This window comes from Gallinula chloropus (genome assembly GCF_964237585.1).
Source record: "Gallinula chloropus genome assembly, chromosome: 4".
NCBI lineage: Eukaryota > Metazoa > Chordata > Aves > Gruiformes > Rallidae > Gallinula > Gallinula chloropus.
The window spans coordinates 84,779,380-84,804,273 of NC_140088.1; the positions used below are offsets into that span (position 1 = coordinate 84,779,380).

Genomic DNA, 24,894 nt, shown 5'->3' on the forward strand with positions numbered 1-24,894 from the left:
TATTTGGAGGGAAGAATCACAGTCTGGTTTAGATTTGAAAGGAGCTCAAAGCCTGCCCAGTGCCACACTCCCCTTTGCCACCCCTTGCCAGGGGCAGGGATACCCTCTATTAGCTCAGGGTGCCCAAAGCCCTATCCATCCTGGCCTTGAACCCTGCCAGGGATCTGCTCTGGGCAGCCTGTGCCAGGCCCTCCCTAACCTCACAGGAAAGAATACAGACGTTAGACTCAACCTCTGGAGGTCCCTTCCAACCCCTAAAATTCTACGAACCAACGAATTTCTTTCTATTTCATCTAGATCTGCCCCCTTTCAGTTTAAACGCATTACCAGTTGTCCTAGGACAAGAATTGTTGCAGATCCAAGCTCTGAGTTTAGTTGAAAATATACCTTGTACTCTAATTTCAATTAGTTTAGAAGAGATTTATTCATAACCTTAGGACCTGCCTTGATCTTTCTCCTTTCTAAAGGTGATTTGAGTACAAAAAGGGCAAGGGACTGTGGTGGAGCAGAGTTAGGAAATACATAAAATATTATTGTCTTACTCATGATCTATATTGTTCTAATTAAGCTGTTTGGTTGCTCTCAGACAAGTGCCTTTAATAGATGATTTTGTCCAAGTAGGCTACTTCCAGTCTGTGATCAGGAAGTCAAAATCCCCCAAGCAAATACTTTGTGATGTGACTTTTAGATGCAAGTTCTTAACTCAGTAGAAAATATAATGTGCTCCTGACTAGTACATCACCAGCCAAAGATCTTCAGCAGGCATTACTAGAACAACCTTCTGTGTGCATGGGTGTGAGAGTACATGCTAAAAGGAAAGAAATAGGCTAAGATGATGTAAGAAGAGTTAAAGGAGAGATGACTTAAGGACTGTGATAGAGGTTTGCTAGATGAATAAAAGGGAGCAAGCAGTGGGAATGACTTTGAACCAGAAAATATAAGTCACTCAGAGAAGAAAGCATACTTATTTACTACTTGCATTGTCAATAGGCAAAACCTACATATGTATCTAATCAGTGCTGTTGAGAAGAGTTAAGAAGCAGTAGGTGGCTTTAATGGGAACAGGAGATGTGCATTCCAGGCTGGTGTTGAGCCACTCTGCTGCTTTTGTCAGTCTTTCAGCAGGAAAAAAATGACGGCTGCTCAGATCACAGCTCTGCTTAAACATCCCAGGGAGGAGACAGAGCTGGTCCTTCATGGCTTCCACAGGTGATCTCTGTGCTTATTTCAAACATCTTGTTGCTAGTCTGTTATGGAAGTCAAACAGCCATCATGTGCTCAGCAGGGCTGGCTGGATTGCAGCCAAGGATTTCCCTCTGAGCAGTAATCCTGCCTGCTACAGCCTCTCTAGATCTCAAGCAAGGAGGTCAGCTTGGTTTTCTGTAGCACACCTGTACTAGAAAAGGGGAAAAAATAACAGCTGAGAGCAAAATTGGAAAAGCCATGCAATCTGAGATCTGCACAGGGCAAAAGTGGGAATATGTTGGTTTGGCATCTTGCCTTAATGTTTCCAAAAGCACTTGGGGAGATGAGGTGAAATTAAATTAAGTGTGAACTGCTTTCCAGTAATTGAGGTGTCAGGTTTTTTCTAAGAGGTTTTTAGCAGAAGCTTCTGTAGCACTGCAAGTACTGGGTATGCTGCATTCTCTGCCATTAGATTTCTTGGCTATTACCAAGCAGATGGGGGAAGATGAAGTATATACCTTGAAATATTGGCAGTCATTTCTCATGAAAATATGGATGCTTGAAGTCTACAAAAGAACTAGCAGAATTGGGTCATTGTAACTTAAAGCCACTGTTTAAGACTTCAGAAGTGAACCTCTCACAACCAACACTTTGTATTTCTCAAAGCTGAAGTGTGTGTAAGTCTTGTGCACCAGTAGAGAGCATGCTATGTGTTGTAGTGCTAACTGTACCAATGCTATCTTCATTGACAGTTGCACTATAAAATCCCTTCAACGACGTCATGTTTGCATCAGCCGCCTGGAGAGGCCTCAGAATTGGGGTGAAAACTCCTGTGAAGTGAGATTTGTGATATTAGTCCTGGCTCCTCCTAAAATGGTGAGTATAGCTGTCTTGTTTGCTCTAGTGCTTCAGAGCTAGATTGCTTTTCCTTGGTTTCCTTGTAGAGTTAGTGGCAATGTATTATAAACCACAAAGGGAACATGCCTGAGATCTTAGCTGCTGTCAGGATAGTTTATTATAAGTGTCCATGAGGGGTACATCAGTCAGCTGTGTCCTCATTTCATACCAGAGAATGGCCTCTAGCCTGACCAGGAGGAGAACACTGCAGATCAAGTGTTTGTAGTCCCCAGACACTTTCTGCCAGAGTTGCCTCTCTAGATCCCTCCTACCCTGAAGCTTTACTAGTTTAGCTGCTCCTTTTTTAGAGGTAAAGAATGCCGTTCCTGGTTAAAGCTTCACTTGCAAAGGCTTCTTATGAGTCTGTAGCTGATGTCCCAACTGCAAAGGTCTGGGTTGTTTCCCAGCAAACTCTCTTGATGAGACCCTCAGTTCTGCTGCAACCCCAATTGCAGTGTTAGTAGGTGAACTGATACAGCCAGGAAGATGTAGTTTTGTGAGCTTTATTGTGGTACAGGTAGGATTATTGGGAGCTGGCATGCTTCTAAGTTCAGACTGTGCTGAGATCCTTTGGGATATGTTTCTGCAGCTTCTGGCTCTCAAAATGGCACAGTTAAAACTTGCTTAAGTGCACTTACTGGCTCTGTGGTGTAGACAAGGCCAACAAATGACATAGTAGTACACATTTACTGCAATATCATGGGGGGCATCAGGGTCAATTGGGGATTGCTATCCTGTCTTCCTAGAAAGCACTGGCTTGATCAAGATGGTGTGTTCTTCTAGCTAATGGCTGAATGGTTCAAAGCTCAAGACCTTTTCACACTTAAGCTGGCTGTTTACACCTTGAGGCTACTAGGTTTGTGCTTCTGGGAGGTGTCAGAGGTTGGGGACCTTGTCTGGAACAGGACATATCCTGGCTCAATTTCCTGCTCTTCAATGCTATCTGTGTAACCTTGGGACCTTCTAGTCTGGTCGGTCTGTCTCCTCCCCTCCACCGCCACCTTTGTTTAAATGGAAATCCTGGTGTTTCCTTATTCCTCAGGATTTCTGGCAGATCTTTTCCCAGCTGAGCAGTTCAATGCTTTTGGCATAGATCTCAAACCTAACAGGCTGAAAACATATTGATGTTCCTCGTGAAAAGCAGCAGGCAAACCACTGAACCCAATGCAATGGCATTGATCTTTCCTTCGCTGTATGGCAGTCTGCTTCTCTCCAGTCAGCTACGTGCAAAGCACCCAGCAAACAGCTCTGCATCTGCTTTATCCTGGAAGTTTGCAGTTCCAATGGACAGCATCAAATTAAGGAAAAGGAGGGGAGGCCAAGAAGAGCTGCAGTTGCCAATATGCTTTCTATTTTAAATGAGTTTATCTAGCCAGCTCTAAGTACGTATTTCTGGTGCAGCAGTTAAAATAATTAACCTGCTGGCAGTAAGAGATTAAATGAGCCTTGCTTGGAGAGGGGTGGAATAAGTGCAGAAAATGGGCATCTGTTGTGCTGAGGAATCTGGTGGCCTTCTCTAGTATGGAGGATGGAAAACACTTGTTCTCTTGCTATTCTCTATATTCTTCCTTGAAATCATTCATATGAGCTAGGGAGCCTGGTTTGGCAGGGGGGTGGACCTGATGATCTCTCAAGGTCCCTTCCAACCCCTATGATTCTGTGATCTCTCTGGGAAAGCAAAGAATGGCAGCAGCACTGGGCATCTTGAAGTAATCCCATGCAGTGTCCAGCCCAAGGACTGCTCCTTCATTGAGGTGAAAGGAGAGGTGTGTCCCCTGTTATAGCAAATCCAGGCTGGTTCAGTTTGAAAGGACAAAGCTTACAAACTGTAAAAGCAATTCCCAGAGCAGATTAGCTTCACTGAAATCCAAATCCTTCCCTAGAAATTTAAATTGGATACGTTCTGCCAGGCATTTCTGAAAGGCTATTCCCTGTGGTGGAGTGGGGGTGATGGACTAGAGGTGAGAAGGCAGTGCAGTGAGTTATGTCCTTGCAACTAGTAGAGTGCTTCCCACGTGTTCATGCCTCTGCATCAAGCAGAAGTGAATTATTTGGTTCTGTTCATAAAGAAATATTTCATCTGCTTTATTATGAATCATAAAAAGTAACTTGGATCAATTACTTGTTACTACTTTTCACAGTAAAGCCAAAAGCTTGGAGGCTGTGCAAAAGAGAGTGGGTTTTTTGGTGTCTGTAGCAGTTGCTGTATGATGAGTATTGAGTGTTGCTACAGTGTGGTGGGGGGAGGGGGGTGATGGTGGTAAAACTTTGCATCAAAAGGAGCTCTTAATGAGTTATGATTCTACATAGCTTTACCTTGGCAAGTATCTGTCCAGACCAAAGTGGTACAAGCAGATGTGCAGGTCAGGATTTGCAGAGCTTGGAACTGATGGTTTGTGCAGACCTGGGAAGTTCTGTCTCCTTTGCTGTTCCCTTTCTATCTAATTTCCAATTGTTTGAAGCAATGGGAAAGTGGGCTTGAATTCTGCTAAAGATGGCCTGTGGCTCACAGAAATGTTAATGCCTCCAAACAGGCATTTGTTCCTTTGTCAGGATTGTGAGTCTCCTGTCCCTTCCAGGCTCTTTGAAGACAGACATTGCTGTTTGTGTGCATGCTCAGACGCTTGTTGTCTGTGCTTTTCTTTGTGCCAGTAGTTACTTTAGCTGAGAGCTCTAAATCTCCACTTGTGCTGCTGGTTGCCCCAGAGGCCAACTGAATTGAGTTTTAGTGCTCAGAAAATAGGATGCTGATGAAGCAGATGCTCACAATAATCACAGACTTCCAGAAAAGACATCAGGATATTTTTACCTGAAGAAACCTTGACTACAGTGTCTTTCCACCCCAGAAACAGTAAATGCTGAGATGTTAAAGGATAGCAAAGGCCCTGATTATTTTAGTCTTAGAACCTTTGCCAGAAGACCAGCGATAAAATGGGTGCTCAGCATGATTTGGTTTTGAGTTTTGGGAAGTTAATCAAGTAGGACTGATTAGTACTTCTGGTCAGGTCCTGTATGTCAATGCCCTCACGGGATCCTGCTGTGGTTGGTGTGTCTGGGGTCCTGGAAGCCAGGCATCTGATTCTTCAGATGGTGCCCAGTGGGGTAAATCAGTGGGTTTACCTTTCAGAAGTGAAAGTAAACATACTTACAAGGCTTTTTCTGTCATCTTTTCTGCTCAGAAAAGTACCAAAACAGCTACAGAAGTGGGAAGGACCTTTGCAACAATGTTTTCAGACATAACCTTTCGTCAGAAGCTCCTAGAAACCAAAACTGAAGAGGAGTTCAAGGAAGCTTTAGTCCACCAACGCCACTTGTTGACGGTGGTTAACCAGAGACCCTCAGCAATGAGCGATGGCCACAAGTCGCATGGTCCTAAGCCACTCAAGGTAAGGCTGGCCAACATCTTCCATGGCCCTGCTTCAGAGGTATCCAAATGCATAAATGCAAGGGGGTTTGGGTAAGGAGAACAGGTGCTGCTTGCACCCATTGAGCTCTCCTAGTAAGCTCTCAGCACTGAGGTTTCTACAGATGGCTGCTGTTTGTATGTCTACCTTCCTTGGCTCCTGCTGTAAATCTTACAAAGCACTTGAAAGAGGCAGGTGCTGAAGGGATGCAGAGCAGTAGGGGGTTGAAATGGTTACAGGACTTTGATTCCAGATGTTTAGTCAAGGATGGGATTAATGGATCACTGTGTGTTGTCAGTCCAAGGTACTTAATCCTTACGATCAGAAGTCTCTGAAGGAAGGTGCTGCTTGTCTTTCCTACAGCCAAAAGACTTGGCCATCACTGAACAGTAATTACACTTAAAAGTTGCCTGTCAGTATTTGGCCTGCCTTCTCACTGTTTGATCTGTAGCTCTGTAAAATGCTACTTGCTTTGTATTTTAAAGTCTGAGGGAAATGCTGTAACTCAGCTTTCTTTTCTGGAATTTCCTGTGTATTGGTCATAGCTTTGCTTTTCCGTTCAGACATTCATTATTTAATCAGACAACATACCTGAAAAATAAACTGTGCCATCTCTAGCTTGCTGCTCCTGTCCCTGAATAACACGGAATCTTAAAGCTTTGGGCTGCCTACAGTGCAGAAGCTGGTTAACTTATCACCTTTTTCCTGGAATAGACTTAAGGGGTTTTGATCTGCACATCTGGAAATGAGCAAAGCTTGTGTTTTTTCCTGTAGAATCCCCTTGCTTGTAGGTAGCACTGTGAACTTTTCTAGACCCTGTACCTGCTCTTAAGTTTGCAGAACAAGTCCTGAAATCCTCTTTAAACCTGTCATTCAGAGCAGTGATATTTGGAGCAGTTGCAGCAATGCAATTTAGGTGAAGCAGGTTTAACCCTTTTCAACTGATTTTTCAAAGGAATTTGAGATAGCAATATGTGACTGATTCTGTCTTCTCCTAAAAATTGCCTTTTCTAAATGTCTTCAGAGGATTTTTCTACTCTGTGGTTTTAGTGGAAGGGCTGGATGCAACCTTGAGCTTGTAGGTGTTGGCCCTGATGGCTCCTACCTGCTGTTCTGGGCCAGAAGCCTTGGCCAGGCAGACTTGTGACAGCTCTGACCCTGTGTTGTAGATTGTGACACTTGTTTCTTAAGCATGTGCTCTTGGCATTGACCATTCTTTGTCTGGGTTTGGTAAATTGTTGTTTTCAAAATGTTTTTTCCTTCAACTCTTGGGAGACACAGCCTGTGCAGTAGTAACTGCTTTCTCATGTCTCTTGGAAGAAGCTGTCCCCACCTTGCCTTGCCAGCATAGACCTTAAGAGCTGGGATAGGTATTTCTTTTCCTGGCAAGCAAAGATTTGTCTGGAGAAGTGAGGTTGATTTGAGATCATACCCTGCATTCCTCAGTTCCTGAGAGAACTATCTCCAGCAGCATCTCCTCCCTCTCTGCCTTCTAGAAAGGAAGCATTTCATATAAGCACAAACTCACATGAGACCAGGGTATAAATTTAACCTGTGAGACACCCCAGTGAAATAAATACCTGAATGTGGAGCTGCTGTATTATTACAGGTGAGACCTCAGGAGGAGCCCAGAGAGTAAAGTCTCTCGGTAGCATAAGTATCTGCCTCCCTTATCCCCTTGATCCTGCAGTGATGGGGTAGAAAAGGCCTCATGCTCTGTCTGCAAGTGAGACTCTTGAAAGGTCTCAGTTTTGTCTCTACTAAAACACTGAAGGGGGTATGAGTTGCATGCCATGCTGTGCCTGCAGCAGACAGTTTGCTTTGGCTCATCCCAGAGGATTATTTAGGCAAGGCTACGTACTCAGTCATCATTAAGTCAACCTGAAATCCTCTTGTTTACTGAGGCATCTAATTGTGATTTTGTTCCTGGAGGAGCCCCTAACAGTTGTGATTCTTTCTGGCTGTGATTTTTTTCTGTCTGATACCTGTGTAGATTTGCTGAGAGGGCTGGGCTGTATTGGCTCAGCATTAGCAGGATAACATGTATCACTGGTCTGTATAAAATAGTCGTGAAGCAGCCCCATAGTACAAATCATGGTGCCAGTTTATTCTCTGACTCTATGAATGTTTTTGGTTTTTATGGCAAGAGACTTGGAGACATTCATAAAATGAAAGGTAGAAAATTCATAAACTTGATCTAGGATTTTTTTGTGTGTGTGCTTCATACTGCTGCTCTTTTCTCCCTAGCACATTAGGAGCAACATGGGCAAGGCACTGGAAGGACTTGTAGCAGAGGAGAATAGGAGAGGATTTGATGCTGGGTACCTGAGCTGCAGTTCCTAAAGCCTCATAAGCCTTAAGCTTGGTAGGGAATGCAGCTCTGGCTTCCTGGATATAGGCTGCCTAGTATCAGGATGCTACATCAAAAAGACAACAGGGCCATAGGAGAGGTGCCACCATGAATAGGAGAGGAGAACCAATAGGTCAGCTAAATTTGACCCACTGAATGGGAAGGAAGCAGGAAATGTCAATCCAATAAATGTCCAACACTGAAGTGTATGAGGAAGTAGATCAAAAAAGGCAAGACTGAAGTCAGTAGTTGCCTTCCCAAGATTTTTGGGATCCTCATAAAGGGAACGTTCAGATGTCAGGAGGCAAAAGTCAGACTGAAACACACCTGGAGCAGAGTTAAACAGTGAAGATGCATCATGAGTAGGTTGCTAGATAAAAGTAAAACCAAGGTAGCATTAATTTCAGAGGTCACACACTTGATCTTTTATCTCCTTAGTGCAACCCAAGTTGAGTATGAGGTTAGTAGAGCAGAGAGGAAAGTGAAGAGGAGGATTAGCTGTAGAGAAGAAACAGCATTCCCCATACTGAGCCACTGATGAGGCTTAGCTTGACATCCACGTGCCTCACCCTAGGCTGAACTTGCACACATGCAGAAATAAATACGTGAAGGAATCGAGGGGTCTCAGACATAAATCACTGCCCCCCCTTCTCTCAAATTTGCCTTGTGAGACTGGAAACCAGGCAGTGCTTCTCTGCATGCTCACTGCTGCCTACAAACCGGCAATGAGCATGAATGCCTCTTCCCTCCACACCCCACACTCAGCCCCAGGCCAGCAGCAAGCATGTGTCGTCTTCCCCAGAAAATGAGATACCCTGAGTATCACTTTCCCCATACTCACTGTAGCAAGACAAGTAAACATATTAGTCATTACAGCTATTGTGATTCTCTGGCTGACTTGTGCCTTCAGGAATGTTTTTCTGGGGGGGAAGGAGGGGAAATTAAATTGCTTTTCAAGTGCATGTGGCTTTGATGTCTAAATATGCTTCTAAATATGGTTTAAGATCATAATTTTTCCAGAAATGCATAAAATGCAGGTGTTTTGCTGGTGTGTCTATTCATCCTGTTTGTTCAGGTCAGAGAGTTAGAACTGTTCTGAAGTAATACAGGTGTAGTCACAGATAAAGGATCTGGTCCTCTGATGTATCTCTTGCACACCAAACCTTAGTGTTTGCTGTGCCCAGTGTATTCCTTCTAAGGAAGAAGCTTCCTTGATTTTTGTTTATGGCTCTAATCTTCCAGATGCTGCAAAGCAGGTGAGTCCCATGAGAAAAGCCAAAGTTGTGTACCTTGTTAAATGAGCATTGTGTGTCAGGTCCTTTCTTAAAGCAGCAGTTCTTACCAGCTTCTACATAAAGCAGCCAAAGGAAGATGCCCATCCTGGTTTGAAATCTTGGATCTGTGACTTCCACACGCTCTCTCTAGAGGAGGTTCTAAGCCTTCTGTGTCTAGTTCTGCAACAAACATATGGAATGTTATAGATGAGGCACCTGAGGTAATTAGCACCATATAGAGGTGCATTTGACTTTCAGAGTAGTATGTGTACTCTTGAGTTGAGGATAACAGGAAAAAACCTGACAGGTGCCTCATTTGCAAGTGTTGCCTACTCTGATGCCTTCCATGTGGTTTCTGTAAGGATGTAGTTTTGAGAATTGGGAGGCTGTAAGTCAGTAGCAGCTGTCACATTTCTGAAAAGCTCCTTATTGCCTGTGGTGAGCAGCAGATCATACTAAAGAAACCATACTGCACCTTACAGGCCCCTGAATTAGAAACAGAAGGAAATATGTTGGGATTTTGGAACCCCTTCACAATGATCTTACTGTCTTTTAATGGTCAGAAATTACGGTTTTATGGGAAGTTATTATAGCTTGTTCCTAATTTGGTGGAGTTTGAAGTGTAGAGGATCTTAGTTCCCTTACTACATCAGTTTGAACTCTTCACTTTCTGTAGCAATGCTGAGGAATGGAGCGCTTGCTAGGGGGAGCCCCTTTCAGAGACTTCACATGGGTTTGGGGAGGAGTTTTTCCAGTGGTCTCTAAAATAATAAAAAAAAAAGACTTTGGCAGGATGGGAAAGGCATCTCTGACCTGATATTTACCCCATGGGTAAATATCCCAACACCCCAAGTTCTAATCCTGCCTGTTGGCCAGGTTTTCTGTGGGTCATTTCCACACTGTGCATCAGCTCGCTCACCTGCAAAGCAGGGATGCAGATATGAAGGGGAGGGGTGGAAAGGAAAGGGAGGGAGGAAAACAGGGTGATCTGGGGGAGGTTCTCTTTTACAATGCTTTTTGAGGGTATAAATTGAAGTTCAAAGAGTTTATTTTCACTGTCAGGACAAAATCTGATTTGAATGCCCTATTCAAACTGACCAGTTTTGCTCCTATCGGTATTGAATAAGGAGGTTAATCTCTTTAACAATACACGAGCCTTTAAACTGACACAGCACTTCCTTCCTTTCTTTAGTTGCATGAGTTTCTCAGTGTTGGCAAGGGGATTTCTGATGACATTGCACGAAGATTTCCAGTGTACGCTTTGGACTTCACTGACGGTACGTTGGCCAATGTTTACTGAAAGCATTGGCCTGATTTTGAATTCTTGTGGTGCCATGTCCTGTTTACAGTGTGCATTCAATGTGTTCTTTGATACTTGTAATGGCTCTCTTTATTTCTTCTTTAAAATAACATTATGACCAAAGCCTGTGACTAGGCAGCGTGGCACACTCTAGATGAGAATCTTGCCCTGTTCCTTTACTTGAGACTCTGGCTGTTTGTAGATGAGGATTTTAATTTTTATTAAGCAATGAAGCGATTAAATGGATTGATTATTGTCGTGTGTAGGCACAGATCAACTCATTGCAACATTAATTAGTCAGCACTGGCCTAATAGGCCCTTACTGCTGGCTTTGCAAGCCAGCATCAATAGCAATTATGGTGATGCTGTGGGAGTTGAGAAGGCTTAAACAAAATCTGAGCTGCAGTAACTTCAGCTCGGTGCTTTTAGAAGCACAGGATATAGATTGTCCACTGTAGCCAGATCAGATGAGCAGTAAAACAGTGTTTATAGTGAGCTTCAGGTTTCACTCTTTATATAGCTCCTACAATGGCCTTGTTGGTTTTCAGAGTCACTTTCTCCCTTTTTGCTTTCAAACTTTCACTTTCAGAGTTTCTTAAAGGCTTTGAAGTCTTCAGGGCAAACCACGATTACAGAGCCTCAGCCTGATGTCAATACATGTTCAGCTTCCTACAGCTTACTGGGGGGTTGGTTAATGTATTTGAGTATCAAACCCAGAAAGTTTGCATAAAATAAAGATGTAGAGTGTTGGCAGGGAGAATGTTGGGGCTGTCAGCCACCTGCTGCTGTTAAATACTCCTTGGCTCAAGCCACAGTGTCCCAGTCTTCCCCACTGCTGAGGGCTATCGCCCTTGGAGTTTGCATAAGAAAATGAGATGCATTTGAGCCCCATTTTGCAGGAAAGTATTCTACTGGAAAGCCACCTTCAACAGCCACTTAAGCTTGAGGGTAAGAATGGGCAGGGTATGGATGTATGTCTTGCTCTGCATTTCAACAAGTATGGTCACCACCAGCAGAGGAACATAGCTGAGCAGCCAGCAGCTGATCACTGAAGATGATGACGATGCTGTGTGTCTGGAGGAGCTGCTGAGTAGTTGCTTCCCACAATGATCTGGCTTTGTCAACTAGGGAAGTTTCATCCATCACAAAGCATTTTGCAGTTAGTGGTATCCACTCTGGGAAGACTAAAACAGGATGAGATGCTGGCTTAGCACAATGGTTGAGTGCTGGAAGCTTTATCCAGGTGCTTTGCAACTGCTGGGATTAAACTATTTTTAGGAGGCTTGAGGTGATAGGAGGACAGGCCCTGTTTGAAGTCAAGATGATGCCATATTCTCTAGAGATTTGAGGGTATCCTGAAGAAGGGTAATGAGAAATTATTTTCAGAGTAGCAGCAAGGAGTCTGATAAAACAGGAAAATATTTCTTCACCTGTGAATAATTGGCACTATATCTGGTAGGGGCTCAGGATTCTAATCTGGACACCTCTGGAGTGTGTTCAGGACATTTCATCTTTACTGCTGTTGCTCTGTAGGGCTGTCAGAGTCTAACTGTTAATTATCAAGTAATACTAAAGCACTTCAGAACAGGACTGCTGCAGAACTGCAGTTTGGGGAGAAGCATCCTGTGGGAACCCATGTATATCTCAAGACAGAGCAGTGTCTGCTTGCTCTGCCTCCAGTTGTCAGTGTCCTGAGTGTAGCAGGTTCCAAGGGCACAAATGCATCATACAGTGGTCATGCAGCCAACACTATCATCAGATTTGGAAATCCATTTTGAGGTCCATGTTCTGGCTGTACATGCTTCCAAAGTAACCTGTGCATGCTGCCCCTTGGCCATAGGGCTGTCAGCTTCCAGTGAACAAATGTACTGACAGAACAGGCTTGGCTTAAACAACAGGTGGGGATTTACTAACTTGAATTGTTCCTCAGGGTTGCACCTGCCCTGAGTGATGAAATACTGTCATAAAGAGAATCCAGCACTACAAATATTGCAGAAAAGTGGGCTTGGTGAAAAACTGAAGTTGTGTTAAGAAGTGTCAATGCATTGCTATACAATGTGGAAGGTGCAGGAACATGCCCAGTGAAACTCAAGAAATGCAGCTCTAATGGGAAGTACCTTAGCAGCATTGTACTCTTCCAAATATGATATGGGGGGAAAGAGGATTTTTAAAAACCTTTATCTATTAGTATGTGCCATTTCTTCCCAGAAACCAGAAATTATGATGAATTCTTTAAGGATCTGTGGAATGAAAACCAGATGGAGCATAAAGCATCTGTCATAAACCACCAAGACCGAAGGTGACCAGGAATGTGAAATTCCTGGACCATCTCAAAGCAGCAGTGTACCAGAACATTGGGGATTTGAGCTATCCGAGTATCTGCACTCCAGACAACCACACGTGCATCATCAAAGAGCTCTGAATTACAAAGATGCCTTTTTTGAATGGTTGGAGTCTCTAAATCCAATCTGAGAAGCGTCTTGGGGTTTTGGTTGAGACAGATAAACTGATTAAGGTCGGGATGATAAATAATAGGACTTTTGTAGGGCCAGAAAATGTTTGGTCGGTTGGACTTCTGTGGGATTGGTCATCTTCACAAGCTGCACAAAGCTGGCCATTAAATTATTCTTAATCATCATGATTTGGGAGATGAAAGAAAGGAATCATCTTTCTCTTGGTTTTTTTCATCCAGTTTAGGAATTTGTCAGTTTTAGGTCTGCTTTGGATTGTAGAAATCTTCTACATTTTACTGAATATGCAAGGATCAAGGAAGAGTTTGTGAGGGTTTTCTATTAAATTTCTGGTCCAGGAGTTTAGGTAATAAGATTCTTCTAGAAATAGAATCTGAAGATAAATGATTGAATTATTCCAAGCCTAAAAACACCTGTAATTTTCCTTTGGAGGTAGGAGTAACACAGTGTGGCATGTAGGTTCCTCTTAATGACCTCTTGTTCATGGGATTCTTCTTTCTTAAAGCTTATACAGAACTTCATCCTGACATTGTCAAATAGGCTTAAAAGATATGTATATCAGTATTAGTACTCTGAGACTCAGTTGAACTGTAGGAACTTCCTGACTTTTTTTATATTGAGGCTGATTTGAATGAAGGAAGGAATTCTGTGTGGACTCAGCTACAAATTTCCTGAAACTTCTTAAAGGTGGAAACTTCTTGAAGTTGCTACCCTTAGTCTCCAGGAATAAATACAAATGTAGTGCCTGGAGTGCCCTAGGAGGAAAATTTGAGGTGCCTGAGGCTAAGCTTCTATGCTACGTTCTGCTGTACCCCTTCACCTCTTGGGGAGGGAGGGTGAAGGGAAAAGGGGAGACCTGAGATGTTTATCTTTTTTTCCCTGTTTCCCTAGACCTGTGTGCTCAGGTGGATTGTTAGGCATTAGACCAGCCTGCCCAAGGAAGTAGTGTAGTCTCCATCCCTGGAAGTATTTAAAAGATGGTTAGATGTGGTGCTGAGGGGCATAATTTAGTTAGCAGTGGGTGGCAGGTTAGGGTGATGGTTGAACTCGATGGTCTAAAGGGTCCCTTTCAACCAAGACAGTTCTATCATTCTATGCTAGTGCAGTTGGAGATGTGGATTCCTCCCTGTCCTTGGTCCTGCAGAGGGTCCCTAGCCAGCTCCTATGAGTAAGGCAAGTGCATCTGCTGGCAGCATCCTCTGCATCTGGTGTTGGTGTTTTACAGGAAGGAGATCTCCAAAGATGTGTAATGCAGGCATGCTTAAGAAGGATGGCTTGAAGGCAGTGTAAAAATGGTATTTGGAAGGCAATTTTTGTGTGGCTGGCTGTCTAAGATAGCACAGAGAGTAAACCTGCTGAAAGGTTGACTGTGGATTGGCTGTGGCATATGTCAAATCTTTGACTCCTCCAGCTGTTGCACTGGTCACCCTTTTTGGCAGGATTACATTCCTGGGGAGGAGGAAAAATAGAGATTGAAGGTATGCTTTTCCCCTTCTCTTTGGTGCCTCTGCTGCCCTAGGTTAGATGATGGGGACAGCCCTTCATTCCTAATATCACCTTGGCATAAAAGTTCAGCAGCCACTTGAAGGTTGACTTGCTGGATGCTTTGGACCCTCGTGACCTGTGTTGGCAGCTATGATGCTTTGGAAGTCACTCTTTGTGTTAGTGGTGGGTGAGAATGCATTAAAGGTGCATCAAATCATCTTGTTTTGTCTGTGGATGTCTCCTTCAAAGAGACTAGTGCTTCCTGGGAAATGGGCTGAAAGAAACAAGAGAAGAAGGGAAAGTTCTGAGCCATTGATTTGTTTCTTCATACTTCTCTAGTCTGAGCATATGCTTGGCTTCTCTGCTCCAAAATCACTAATTGTGGATTTCCTTTTCCAGCTAAATTCTTAGTCTCATTTGTACTATAATTTACTCTTCACAGGACTTGAGGGAAGATTCATCTTCTGTTCATCTTCAGAAAATTGGACAGAGTCCAGCAACCACAAACATAACCGAAAGCTCTCCTTGAGGGCATTAGCAGAAGTTTGTAATGCTTGGAGTTTTTATGGCTTAAAACCTATGAACAGATATCATTACTGTGTGCTCACAGCATTAAACTGTGATTTCTTTAGTTTTTATTTTAAATCAGGGCTTTAATAGACACATCCTTGCTGCTGTGCTGCAAATCTGTATAATTAAGCTTGTTTTCTGTTGGATATTTCAGAGAATTAAGAAAGAACATGACTAGTCAGACATTTCATAGAATGGCCATCTGTCTCAATTTCAATTCAGTAAATGTACAATTAGAAGACTTAAGGAGCTCCAGTCCCAAGTCTCTGGGTCTCTTGGTCATTAACTTACAGATGCAGAATACCAAGTAAAGTGAGGTCAGCAACGCTGCAGTTTTCTCTGAAACTCTAACCTTGCCTTCTAAAAACTACAACATTTCAGAAATTGAAGCAAGTAAAATAGAACTGTCATGTTGACGGGCATAATTGCTTCCCATTCACTGTGTAGATGTACCTTAATGTCAGGGGATTGCTTCTGTAATAGTCAACTACTCAAATGTCACAGCTGGACTGAGTTGATTTTCTGCTACAAATTTACATTGTGCAGTTGGAATGACACATTTTTCACGGCTTTATGAGCCTGCAGCAGATGAAATGCCATCATAATGCAGCCCACCTTCTTTCAAATGGAGTAACGTCAGCCCCTGGATTGCAAATAGGCCCTGCAAATATTTAGCCAGATGTTGACTTTAAAAAGGCAAAAGGTAAAGTGTGGTTAACACTGGCTTTTAGAGCTTGTCTCAGGTGAATCTGTACAAGGAGGCAGTATTTGTTCATGATTTCAACTGCAATTAGAGAGTGATTAATCGTGTTTGTGAAAGGGTATGTTCAGTCTGACATAGTTATCTCCATTATGAAGTGAGTTTTGCTGCCCATCAGAAGAGCTTCTTTGCTCCTTGGGTTTCATGTGGCTGATCATGGACTAAAAGCACTACTTTGTACTGGAAGTCTTGGACACAGCTACGATGTGGTATAAGAACCCCCATGATCAGCAAGGACTTCTACTTGCTTGGTAGGGATTGAAGCTGGAACTGAGCATGAGCTTCTGAGATGTTCTTCAAGGCTTCTTCCTTCTGGCCTCCTAAATTACAGTTTGTCTGCCTGGAAGTTTTTTTAGGAAGTACCTCATCACTTGCATAGCTTTCTCTGCTCAGCAAATGAGCTGCTTTTTTAATATTACCAGCTTCTCTGGTCCTGGTTGCCTGTCTTTCTATGAATGATTGCAAAGTTTTCAGGCTTGTTGTATCTGACCTTTCATGTTGGACTTCTTTCTCCAAAAAATGGATATTCTGGAGTGGTACAAAGTCCTCTGAATAAGTACGTGACCATCTCTACTTAAAGGTACCACTTGATACATGTTTTTCCCTGCCGAGTCTTTCCTTTTCTCTAAAGGTCTTGGGAACTTTGGAGTGTGAGGTAGGAGTCTGCAGCTGCTGAATGCAAGATCACATGAAACCTTCATCTGCAAGAAGTAAATTTCAGGCCTTTTGGTTGCCAAGAGTGGTCAGGAATGTGGTCTGTGGTTTGTGAATCTTCACAATAAATTGAAAGGAATCTGCCTTGAAATAGCTGGTTCTGTGACTCCTGAAGGTCAGGCTCATATTTGCATACTTGAGATGTCTCTTGTCAAGCTTCAGACCTTGCCCTTTATGAGGATGCTGAGCATCAAAAGTTCTATTTATGCCTGCTGCTCTTGTGTCTGCAAACAGGAGCCGTCCCAATGTGTCCTTTATGCATGTGTCTGCCTGATCATTATACATCATCTTTGATTTTTGGTCTTTTGTACTCCAGTCCTTATCTCCACATTGCAAATGGTGCAGAAAACAGATGCTAAGATAAGATCCCAAAGCTGTTGAGTGATTTTTCTCCTGCTGGCAGAGGTGGAGTTAGCCTGTTGTGGCAAAGTCCAGATTTTCTCTGTGTTGTACCAATGCCTTCTAATGCAAAGCCTTCCCTTCTCCAGTCCAACTCACTGGCTTGTCGCTTCCTTCAGCAAAGGACTGGTGCTAGCAGGAGCTTAGATGGGCATTTGAGAGCTTAGGGGCAGATGCCTGTGTGGGAGTTTACTGCTCAGGAGGCCTCCAGAAGAGGAAATCAGCCAATTCCAAGCTTGCCTAAGTGTCTCTCATCAGGAATGGCATTGAGGACAGTGGCACAGGCTCGGCAGCTGTTTCAAGGCTTTCTTTGAAAGGAAAAACCCTCTGTGGCATATTCTCTCTTAAGAGGCTGTTCTGTGGAAAAACATGTTCTCCTCGAGCAGTATCAGATGTTGTCATCTCTCATCCTTTCTTGTGTGATATGAGCTCACTGCGATGGACATCAGCCTGAAAACAGGAAAGGGAAGGGAGGTTATTTCAGAGGCCCTTAGATTCTTATGATGACACTTTAATTCTCTTTCTGGCTGCTTTTATTTTGGCCTGGTGTGATTTTTTTTTCCCAGTGAAGATGAGAGGGGGCGAGTGGATGAAAAGAAAGAAGCCATTCTTTCATAAGGGCTTTTTTTAAAAGCAAGACTCTTAATGTAAGCATTCCTGACCTCTTGTGCTATTTGTTTTTGTAAGTCTGCTAGCACTAATTGGCTCTGCATCGCATATTATTGATTCAAGCCCATAACCTCAGACTTCTGCCTAGGGAAAAATGAAGTGCTTCATGTTTTCCCTGCCCAAAGCATCATGAGTTGTGAAGATGAGTGAAGCTCATTAGGGGCATAGCCCAGAATACCTATAAAATTGGTATTAAAAAGGCCAGGGGTGGGGGTTTTTATAAACCCTAAACTTACAGTTCCTGCTTTGATCTTCTAAGCTTTTGGAGGCTGGCAAAACTGAACAAAAGTCTTCCAGTATTTCCTGTTCTGATATGCCAGAAAAGTCTGTTGCAGCAGTCTGGTGGCACGTTGGTGCTTCTACTTGTGGCCCCAGATGAAAAAGCATGGCTGTACAGAATGAAATGTTGAAGACCAGCCTACACATTTAAAGCACAGATTGAATTTCTGTTACTGCTTTTAGCATTAAAAGAACTAATGGTACATATGGCTGATGCAAATAGGGTTTCAGGGCTTTACAAGTGGCTACTACTAACACGATATTTGTTATGGTTTACACTAGGTGTTATTGGAAACAACAAAGCTATAGGAAAATACATCACAACTATGATCTTTCTGTATTTTGCCTGCCTCCTTCCATCCATTGCCTTTGGGTCACTCAACGATGAAAATACCCGAGGAGCTATTGGTAAGATTGTCAGTTTTGTGTGTCTGTTACAGGACCCTGTGTATTAAAGCTGAGTAGCTCTGGACACAGGATATTTTGATGAATTATCTTTGAGCAGAATGCCACTGAAGGCTTTTCTAATTGTTGTGTTTGTTCTGTGATGATTCTGTGACTTTCTCAGAAGACTGGAAAAATTTAATGCTACTTTGGACAGTATCACCTGACTTGGCCTGATACAGATATATGCTACTGTATTTTTTATGATGCTGACATTATAACTATGTCAGTATCAGCACACTTTTCCTAGTACAAGTTCCTGTGCTTTTGATCTGAAATGGATTGCCAGTATCCAGAGTGCTGGTGCAACGAATGACACTTTGCTCTATCCCAGTTGTGTCCCTGAAGCGGTTCATACTGGTGCTATAGTTCATAGGAGTCTTAGTTAAAATCTTGTCCTGAAGGCCACTACAAATAATGGTTATGTTCTTTATAGCTGTTTAAAATTTAAAAACCAAAACATACACAAAAAATTTAAAAACCACAACCAAACAAAAAAACTCCACTCAATTTTTGTAGTTCAATATCTGGAATACAACTGGCATCCAGAATTACTGCTACAAGTTTGCTGGCCAAGGGTCACTTGTTTTCACCATATCTCACTGTTATACTCTGTAAGCATTGCTTTTTTATTCATTATGACTTGTGAATGCTCCTTAGTCAAGGAGGTCTTGATTAAAAACCTGTTTCCATCTTTGCTTATTGCTTGTAGATGTGCAGAAGACAATTGTCGGCCAGTGTATTGGAGGTCTGCTTTATGCACTCTTTTCAGGGCAACCTCTAGTTGTACTCCTAACTACGGCTCCTTTAGCACTCTACATTAATGGTAAGTCAATAGAATTTGTATGTTGGGACCAATGTGATTGCAACTGGTGAGATAGGACTTTGTACAAGAACATTACAATCCTGTTAGAGCTTTAGTTGCATTTGTTTAATAAATCAATATTAAACAGCTGATTCTGGTGCTGAGGGAGGAGAGGAACTTGATTCAGGTTTAGTTAAAGTTGGTTTTTAAAGGAATCATCTTGTATAGAAAAAAACACTCCATGACAGTAAGCATTTCTTCTGCTTCAAGGAGGAAATATTTTTTTCATCTGATGTCTTCCTTATGTGGCTGCATTAAACCAAATGAAGCATAAAAGCCTGTATTTCCAGTGAAGGTAGGGATGGGAGAAGAGTTTAGGTTGATCCAGTGCTCATCTATGAGTGCAAGAACTGTGGTTTAATGGTATCAACCACAAGTGTATTGCAGTGAAGTCTTCAAATTGGTTCTTCTTGGCATCAAGCAGATGGGAATCACAGGGTGGTAATGACATTTTCATCTGACACGTGAATGCCTCATTTTTGCAGTCATCCGAGGAATCTGTGATGACTACAACTTGGATTTCAGTGCTTTCTATGCCTGGATTGGACTGTGGAACAGCTTTTTCCTTGTGATGTACTCCCTCTTTAATTTCAGTCTTCTGATGAAGCTCTTTAAAAGGTAGCTATTTTCAAGAAGTCATATTTTGATCGGATTATTCAGTAAATGGAAAAATTATACATTCCACAAGTTCCTTAATTACAAACTTGCTGCAAAATGTACTTTGTGAGATGAAGCTGGTATCATTTCAGCTTATTGTTCCAGCTTGAAAGAAGCTTTTAAAGACTCACTAGGTTTTGTTTCCTGAGTTACAGTCTAACTAAAATTGGTATATTTTCATGTAAATGCATGAATATGCTGATTCTCCTTTGAATGGAGTTGAATACAGACTCTGCTAATGGCTATATTAATTCCTGGGATCTTTCCACAGATCAACAGAAGAGATAATTGCACTTTTTATATCCATCACGTTTGTGCTTGATGCCTTCAAAGGCATTATTAAAGGTAAGTCTTGCAACAATGTTTATCAGTGCAGATCTCCACTTTGCTTTCTTGTCAAAGGGAAATACAAGGGCTGCAGATATGCATGATGCTTGCTTGTTCCATGTTCATTCGGGGTTTTCAGGGGGGAAAAGAAGTGAGACACTGAAGCAGCCCTGTGTCAGCAGTTTATCTGGATATACGGAATTTCTATCAGATCAAATTTCACTTAGCTGAGAAAATTAGTCTCTTTGATTGAAAAATAGAGAAACTATTTTAAGGTTGCTGTGAAAGTCTTTCCAATACCAGTCTCTTTGGTACAGGTGGAAAAAAAGGTCCAATTTAAGTGCCGTGTGTTTAGACCTCCTTTCTTGCCACAATATTAAAACTATATGGAGAGGAGTTGAAAGCTGGGTTGAGGTTGCCCATTCTTACATAAGCTCAGAGACCCTTCTTTAATGGCAGCATAAGGACTGCAGTACCTTCCCATGTGCTCCTAGAGCTATCCTGTCCTTTCCAGCCACTTGGTCCCTGTTTCTGGGTTAAGCTCTAGGTGAGTACCTGTGAGCAGCCTTGAGATTTAATAAAACTTCCTGGGACCTCTCTTCCTTCTGATCAGGATTGGCTGGAGGTATTTATGAAGGTGAAAGATGTTAGAGGGAATGTCATGTGAATGGCAGCCTTTCTGTTTATCCGAGCAAGGAGCTGACCAAGTCTGCATTCCTTGTTTTTATGACTTAATGTGCCCAAAGTTTGGGCTATCCTTTGAAATCCTCCAGGGCATATCTAAGCACACAGATCATATCCCTTGTTTCCAGTATTCTCAGACTTGGCTCATTATGGTATCTTGCATGCAAGGAGAACACCTTCAAAGAGCATGTTTGACACTGCAAAGCAATGTCAAGTGAGATGCTTCCTCACTTTGGGAATCCTTGATTTGGCTCCTTGGGAATGTGCTTTGATGATGCTATCAGAGGGTTTTGTCTGGACAACACCTGCCTCTTTCACTTAGCCTGTTTAGACAAAGTTTGGTAAAGAAGCTGTTCTGGGATTCCTTGTTTTCTCCCAGCTTAGTGTGTAACTGTGAGCTTTGTATAATGTGTGCTGTTAGTGCCCTGCTCTGGAGGCATGAGACAGTCTTCCTGTGGCACTAAGGTGTTCCTCAACAGAGTATCCAACTGCTCTGTATAAAGCAGAAAATGGGAATATCCACAGTGCTTCTGTAATAGAGAGCTGATTTCCCATAGAGGGGACTGAGGTGCAGGCTAAAGGCACAGAAAGCATCCGCTCATCTCAGCTTCCAGACTTTGAGGTGTTACCTGCTTATTCCTGAGGGTATTGTAGTGAGGACATGAGAGGAGCCAGGAAGTTAATTAGTGAATTAGTGTTCTTCTCCTTGTACTTGAGAAGGGCTGAGTTTATAGGAACAGTGGTCATAAAATCAAACCCACTCCACTCGCTTGCCAGCTCGCGTTGGCTTGAGCTGCGCTGGAGTGTTAAGTGTGTGAACAGATGGGACCCCAGGTCCAGCCACCTTCCCAGGTGCAGAAAGCCACTGAAGCTGGCTGGCACAAGCTTACCCTTGACCTTCTCAGTGCTCATATTTAAACGTGATACCAGTGCAGCTCACAGCCACATGTTTGTCTATATCTTCTGTTCCTGTTTCATAGCAGGATGGTTGCTGCTGCTGAGCAGTTAAGAGGAGAAAGCTGGTACCTTCTCCATGCTTGTAAATGTGTCCTGGTAATGACTAGCCAGCTGACAGGGACTTTGGGCTTCCTGAGAGTCAGCAGACATGCTGCTCTGGCTTGGATATGTTTTCCTCAGTCTGTTCACAGCCTTGTTTTTCTGTTGTTTGGGTTTTTTGCAAGGTACATGTAGATGTGCAGGAAAGAAGGGGGAGGGACTCGATACTGTACAGAGGAACCAAGCCATTTGCGTTCACGCTATCCCGGTGACACTTTGTTTTTGCCATGTGGCCCAGCCACTGAAACTGTGTGTGTTTGATCTTGACATCTGCACTCTGCAGGAAACAGTGGTGAACAGGCTGCAGCAAACAAAGCAAGTTAATGTTGTTGGAGGGAACTTGAGCACGCACTAGGCTTTACTGGCTCTGTTTCAGCGAGGGCACCACCTGCTTTGCTGCTCGCTCTGACTTTGGGTGACAAGATTCACTTAGCTCCCCAGTAAAAACAAATGAAGTCTCTAGGAATTAAACATTGCATAGCAAAACCATAGTGCAGGATGAAGGCCTCCACTAGCCACCTTTGCACGTTCTTGTTGCTTTAACTGAAATACCAAGGTCAAAGTTTCTTCCCCTACATCCAAGATTGAGTGTAGCAATCCTACCTGGCTTTGAGGCGGGTGCAAACTGAATTTCAGCCTGAGAGGTACACAGATATAGTCAGGCTGAACGAAGGGCACCAGAGATGTGCTCAGCACTAAATATATTATTGCAGTGTAGCCAAGCATGGGAAATTGAGACAGTCCACAAGATCCAAAACAAAGTAACTTGTTTCTTACTCCTCCCAGTCCAAATCTAAGTCCAAATACATTCTGCATAGTTGCTGGGTTGTGTGTGCTGTCAATTTATCATATGCTCGATAACTGTGTGTCCCCCTAGGACTTGTTAGGGTCAGCTGAGATGGTGAAAAGCATTTAGCCCTGGCCAGCTGCTAGTCCCCAGGAAATGCTGCAGTAATCACTTCTGTTATGACAACAGTGTCCTTTAATGTTCAGAGCCGGAAACTGCAAATCCTCCAACAACCTTTCTGTGCTGATGTGTGGGTCACAGCAGTGCTCTGTGCCTCAGTTTACCTGTTTGTAAAGCAGGCGTGGGTGTCCTGCCTGGGCTGGACACAGCTGTGAGGATGGAGGGAGGAAATAATTGCTGAGCCTCTTCCATAGCACACAATGAAGAAATGTGCAGAGTGAATGGAGGTTGTACTGGGATTGTTGAGCTTTTAAAGCATGAGAAACATTCCCCTAGTAAGGAGCAATGTCCTCGTGTCTGGCTGCTGCTGAGAGGAAATGGAAAGGTTAAATCTTGAGCTGTAAACCTTCTGTGATCTTGAAATTTATATACAGAAGTATTGAATATGAAGGAGACGATTTTTCCTCTTGTGACCTTTGTGCCCTATTGACCCCATCTGCTTGTCAAAGGCCCAGACTCCTTTTGAAGCATTAAGGTGGTACAGCAAAGATGGTTACTGCTGCTAAAGGGGCACCATGGCTAAACATGGGGTAAGCTCCAAACCAGCAGTAACACAAACTGTGCTTCAGCCAAATTCAAGGTGCTTATAAACATCAATTGTGCTTTACAAGAATGTTTAAAGTTTGTTCTGCTGGTTTTCAAATATTTAGGATTGCAGTTTGTATTGCCTGCTTTCCCTGTGACTGCTGCAGATGGAAAAGCTGAGGTGCTCAGGATTTTCAGAAGCTTGATTATTAGTTGGAAGTGGGGGGAAGTGTTCTGAGGAGCGTTGTAGTCTAAGCTTTAGGTTATTGCATTTTTTGCCTAAAGAGGATGGTCTTTCCCCAAACATTTAGTTTCACTATGCAAGGTTTGAAAGGACGTTTTTTACTAAAGCAAAGGTAGAGAGACTGAAAAACTGTCACATAGTGTTTTCTGTCCTCCTGCATATTCCTGCTGTCTGCTGCCATCGTGTAACATGGGAGTATCAAGACTGCAAAGCTCAACCATCTCCTGGTTTCTTGTGGCACCTCAGGCTTGTGTTCCCAACACATTTATTTGCTTGGAGCCAGCTAATGCCATAGACACATGAACTTGCGTGTCTAAATGCTCAAGAGCAAGAGTTTATTTACTACTGTTAATTACATAGATAAATGCCTCTGAGCTAACCTAATACATTTATGGGCAGTTCCAGAGGCATAGCTGGGTGTTTTACTCGTACAGCTTTACTTCAGGTGCTTTGTAACTGTATTTGAATTTGCAGTGTAAGCTTAAATATTCTAAGTTTTGCGTATCATCAACACTTATCTTTAAAATCTGGACCAGTCTTGGAGGAAGAGTAATTATTATACATTATGTAGTCCACTTAAGGACCTGTGCAGCCTGGCTGCTCTTAATTTTTTCAAAGATTCTATTAGAACTTATTTACCAGGCTGAAAGTGTCTTGTTTTTATATATATACATATATATACACACACACACACACATACTTATACACACACACACTTAAGAGCAGTGATTCTAGGGCTAACAATAAAATAACATGTAAATAATTAGCACTGGAAGTCCTTACAGTTCAGTTGTGTTCCTTTAGGACAATTTCAACTTTTACCTCTTAAAATAAGTGAGAGATACATTTGTAAAGCACTGGCTTTGTAAGAGAGGCAGCTCTCCTGATTTTCTTTTCACTGGTTTGAAGGGTAGAGCTATAAACATGGTGAGCATCATGTTAGTACTGCACAGTCAAGCAAAGAACCACCACTTCATTTTACTTTGGTTGTCACAAACCTATCCTAATGCTCACCTGTTGGTTGTTTGTACAGTTTTTAGGAAATACTACTACCATGGGCACACGGAAGACAGCTACTTGGAAAAAGCACGAGCTGATGCTATTCCAAGCATCGGCATCAATACCACCTTCTTGATGAATTCATCAGTGAGCAGATCCATGTCCCTAGAGAATCAAACAGGCACACATGATGTGCATTATGGACGTGAAACGGCCGTCCTTAGTCTCATGTTGATGTTGGGTACCCTTTGGCTTGGTCATACGCTCTATCAGTTTAAGAAAAGGTGAGTTACTGAGTCTTAGAGCTCAGTTTACTGGTTATTTCACATTACTTGTGAGGAATCACTAATGGTTTAGATCTTAATTTTG

The 24,894-nt window shown here is 42.8% G+C and overlaps 1 protein-coding gene across 1 annotated transcript in view; it reads left to right on the forward strand.

Moving 5' to 3' along the window:
• Positions 1 to 24,894, forward strand: part of SLC4A11 (solute carrier family 4 member 11) — a gene marked incomplete at its 5' end in the record, with an annotated part of 88,108 nt that overhangs the window by 47,977 nt on the left and 15,237 nt on the right. Inside the window, 8 exons of the mRNA XM_084264061.1 lie at positions 1,938 to 2,061; positions 5,262 to 5,468; positions 10,303 to 10,387; positions 18,040 to 18,165; positions 18,914 to 19,027; positions 19,552 to 19,684; positions 19,995 to 20,068; positions 24,560 to 24,809. Coding sequence (XP_084120187.1) covers positions 1,938 to 2,061; positions 5,262 to 5,468; positions 10,303 to 10,387; positions 18,040 to 18,165; positions 18,914 to 19,027; positions 19,552 to 19,684; positions 19,995 to 20,068; positions 24,560 to 24,809 — 1,113 coding nt within the window. The remainder of the gene's footprint in view (positions 1 to 1,937; positions 2,062 to 5,261; positions 5,469 to 10,302; positions 10,388 to 18,039; positions 18,166 to 18,913; positions 19,028 to 19,551; positions 19,685 to 19,994; positions 20,069 to 24,559; positions 24,810 to 24,894) is intronic.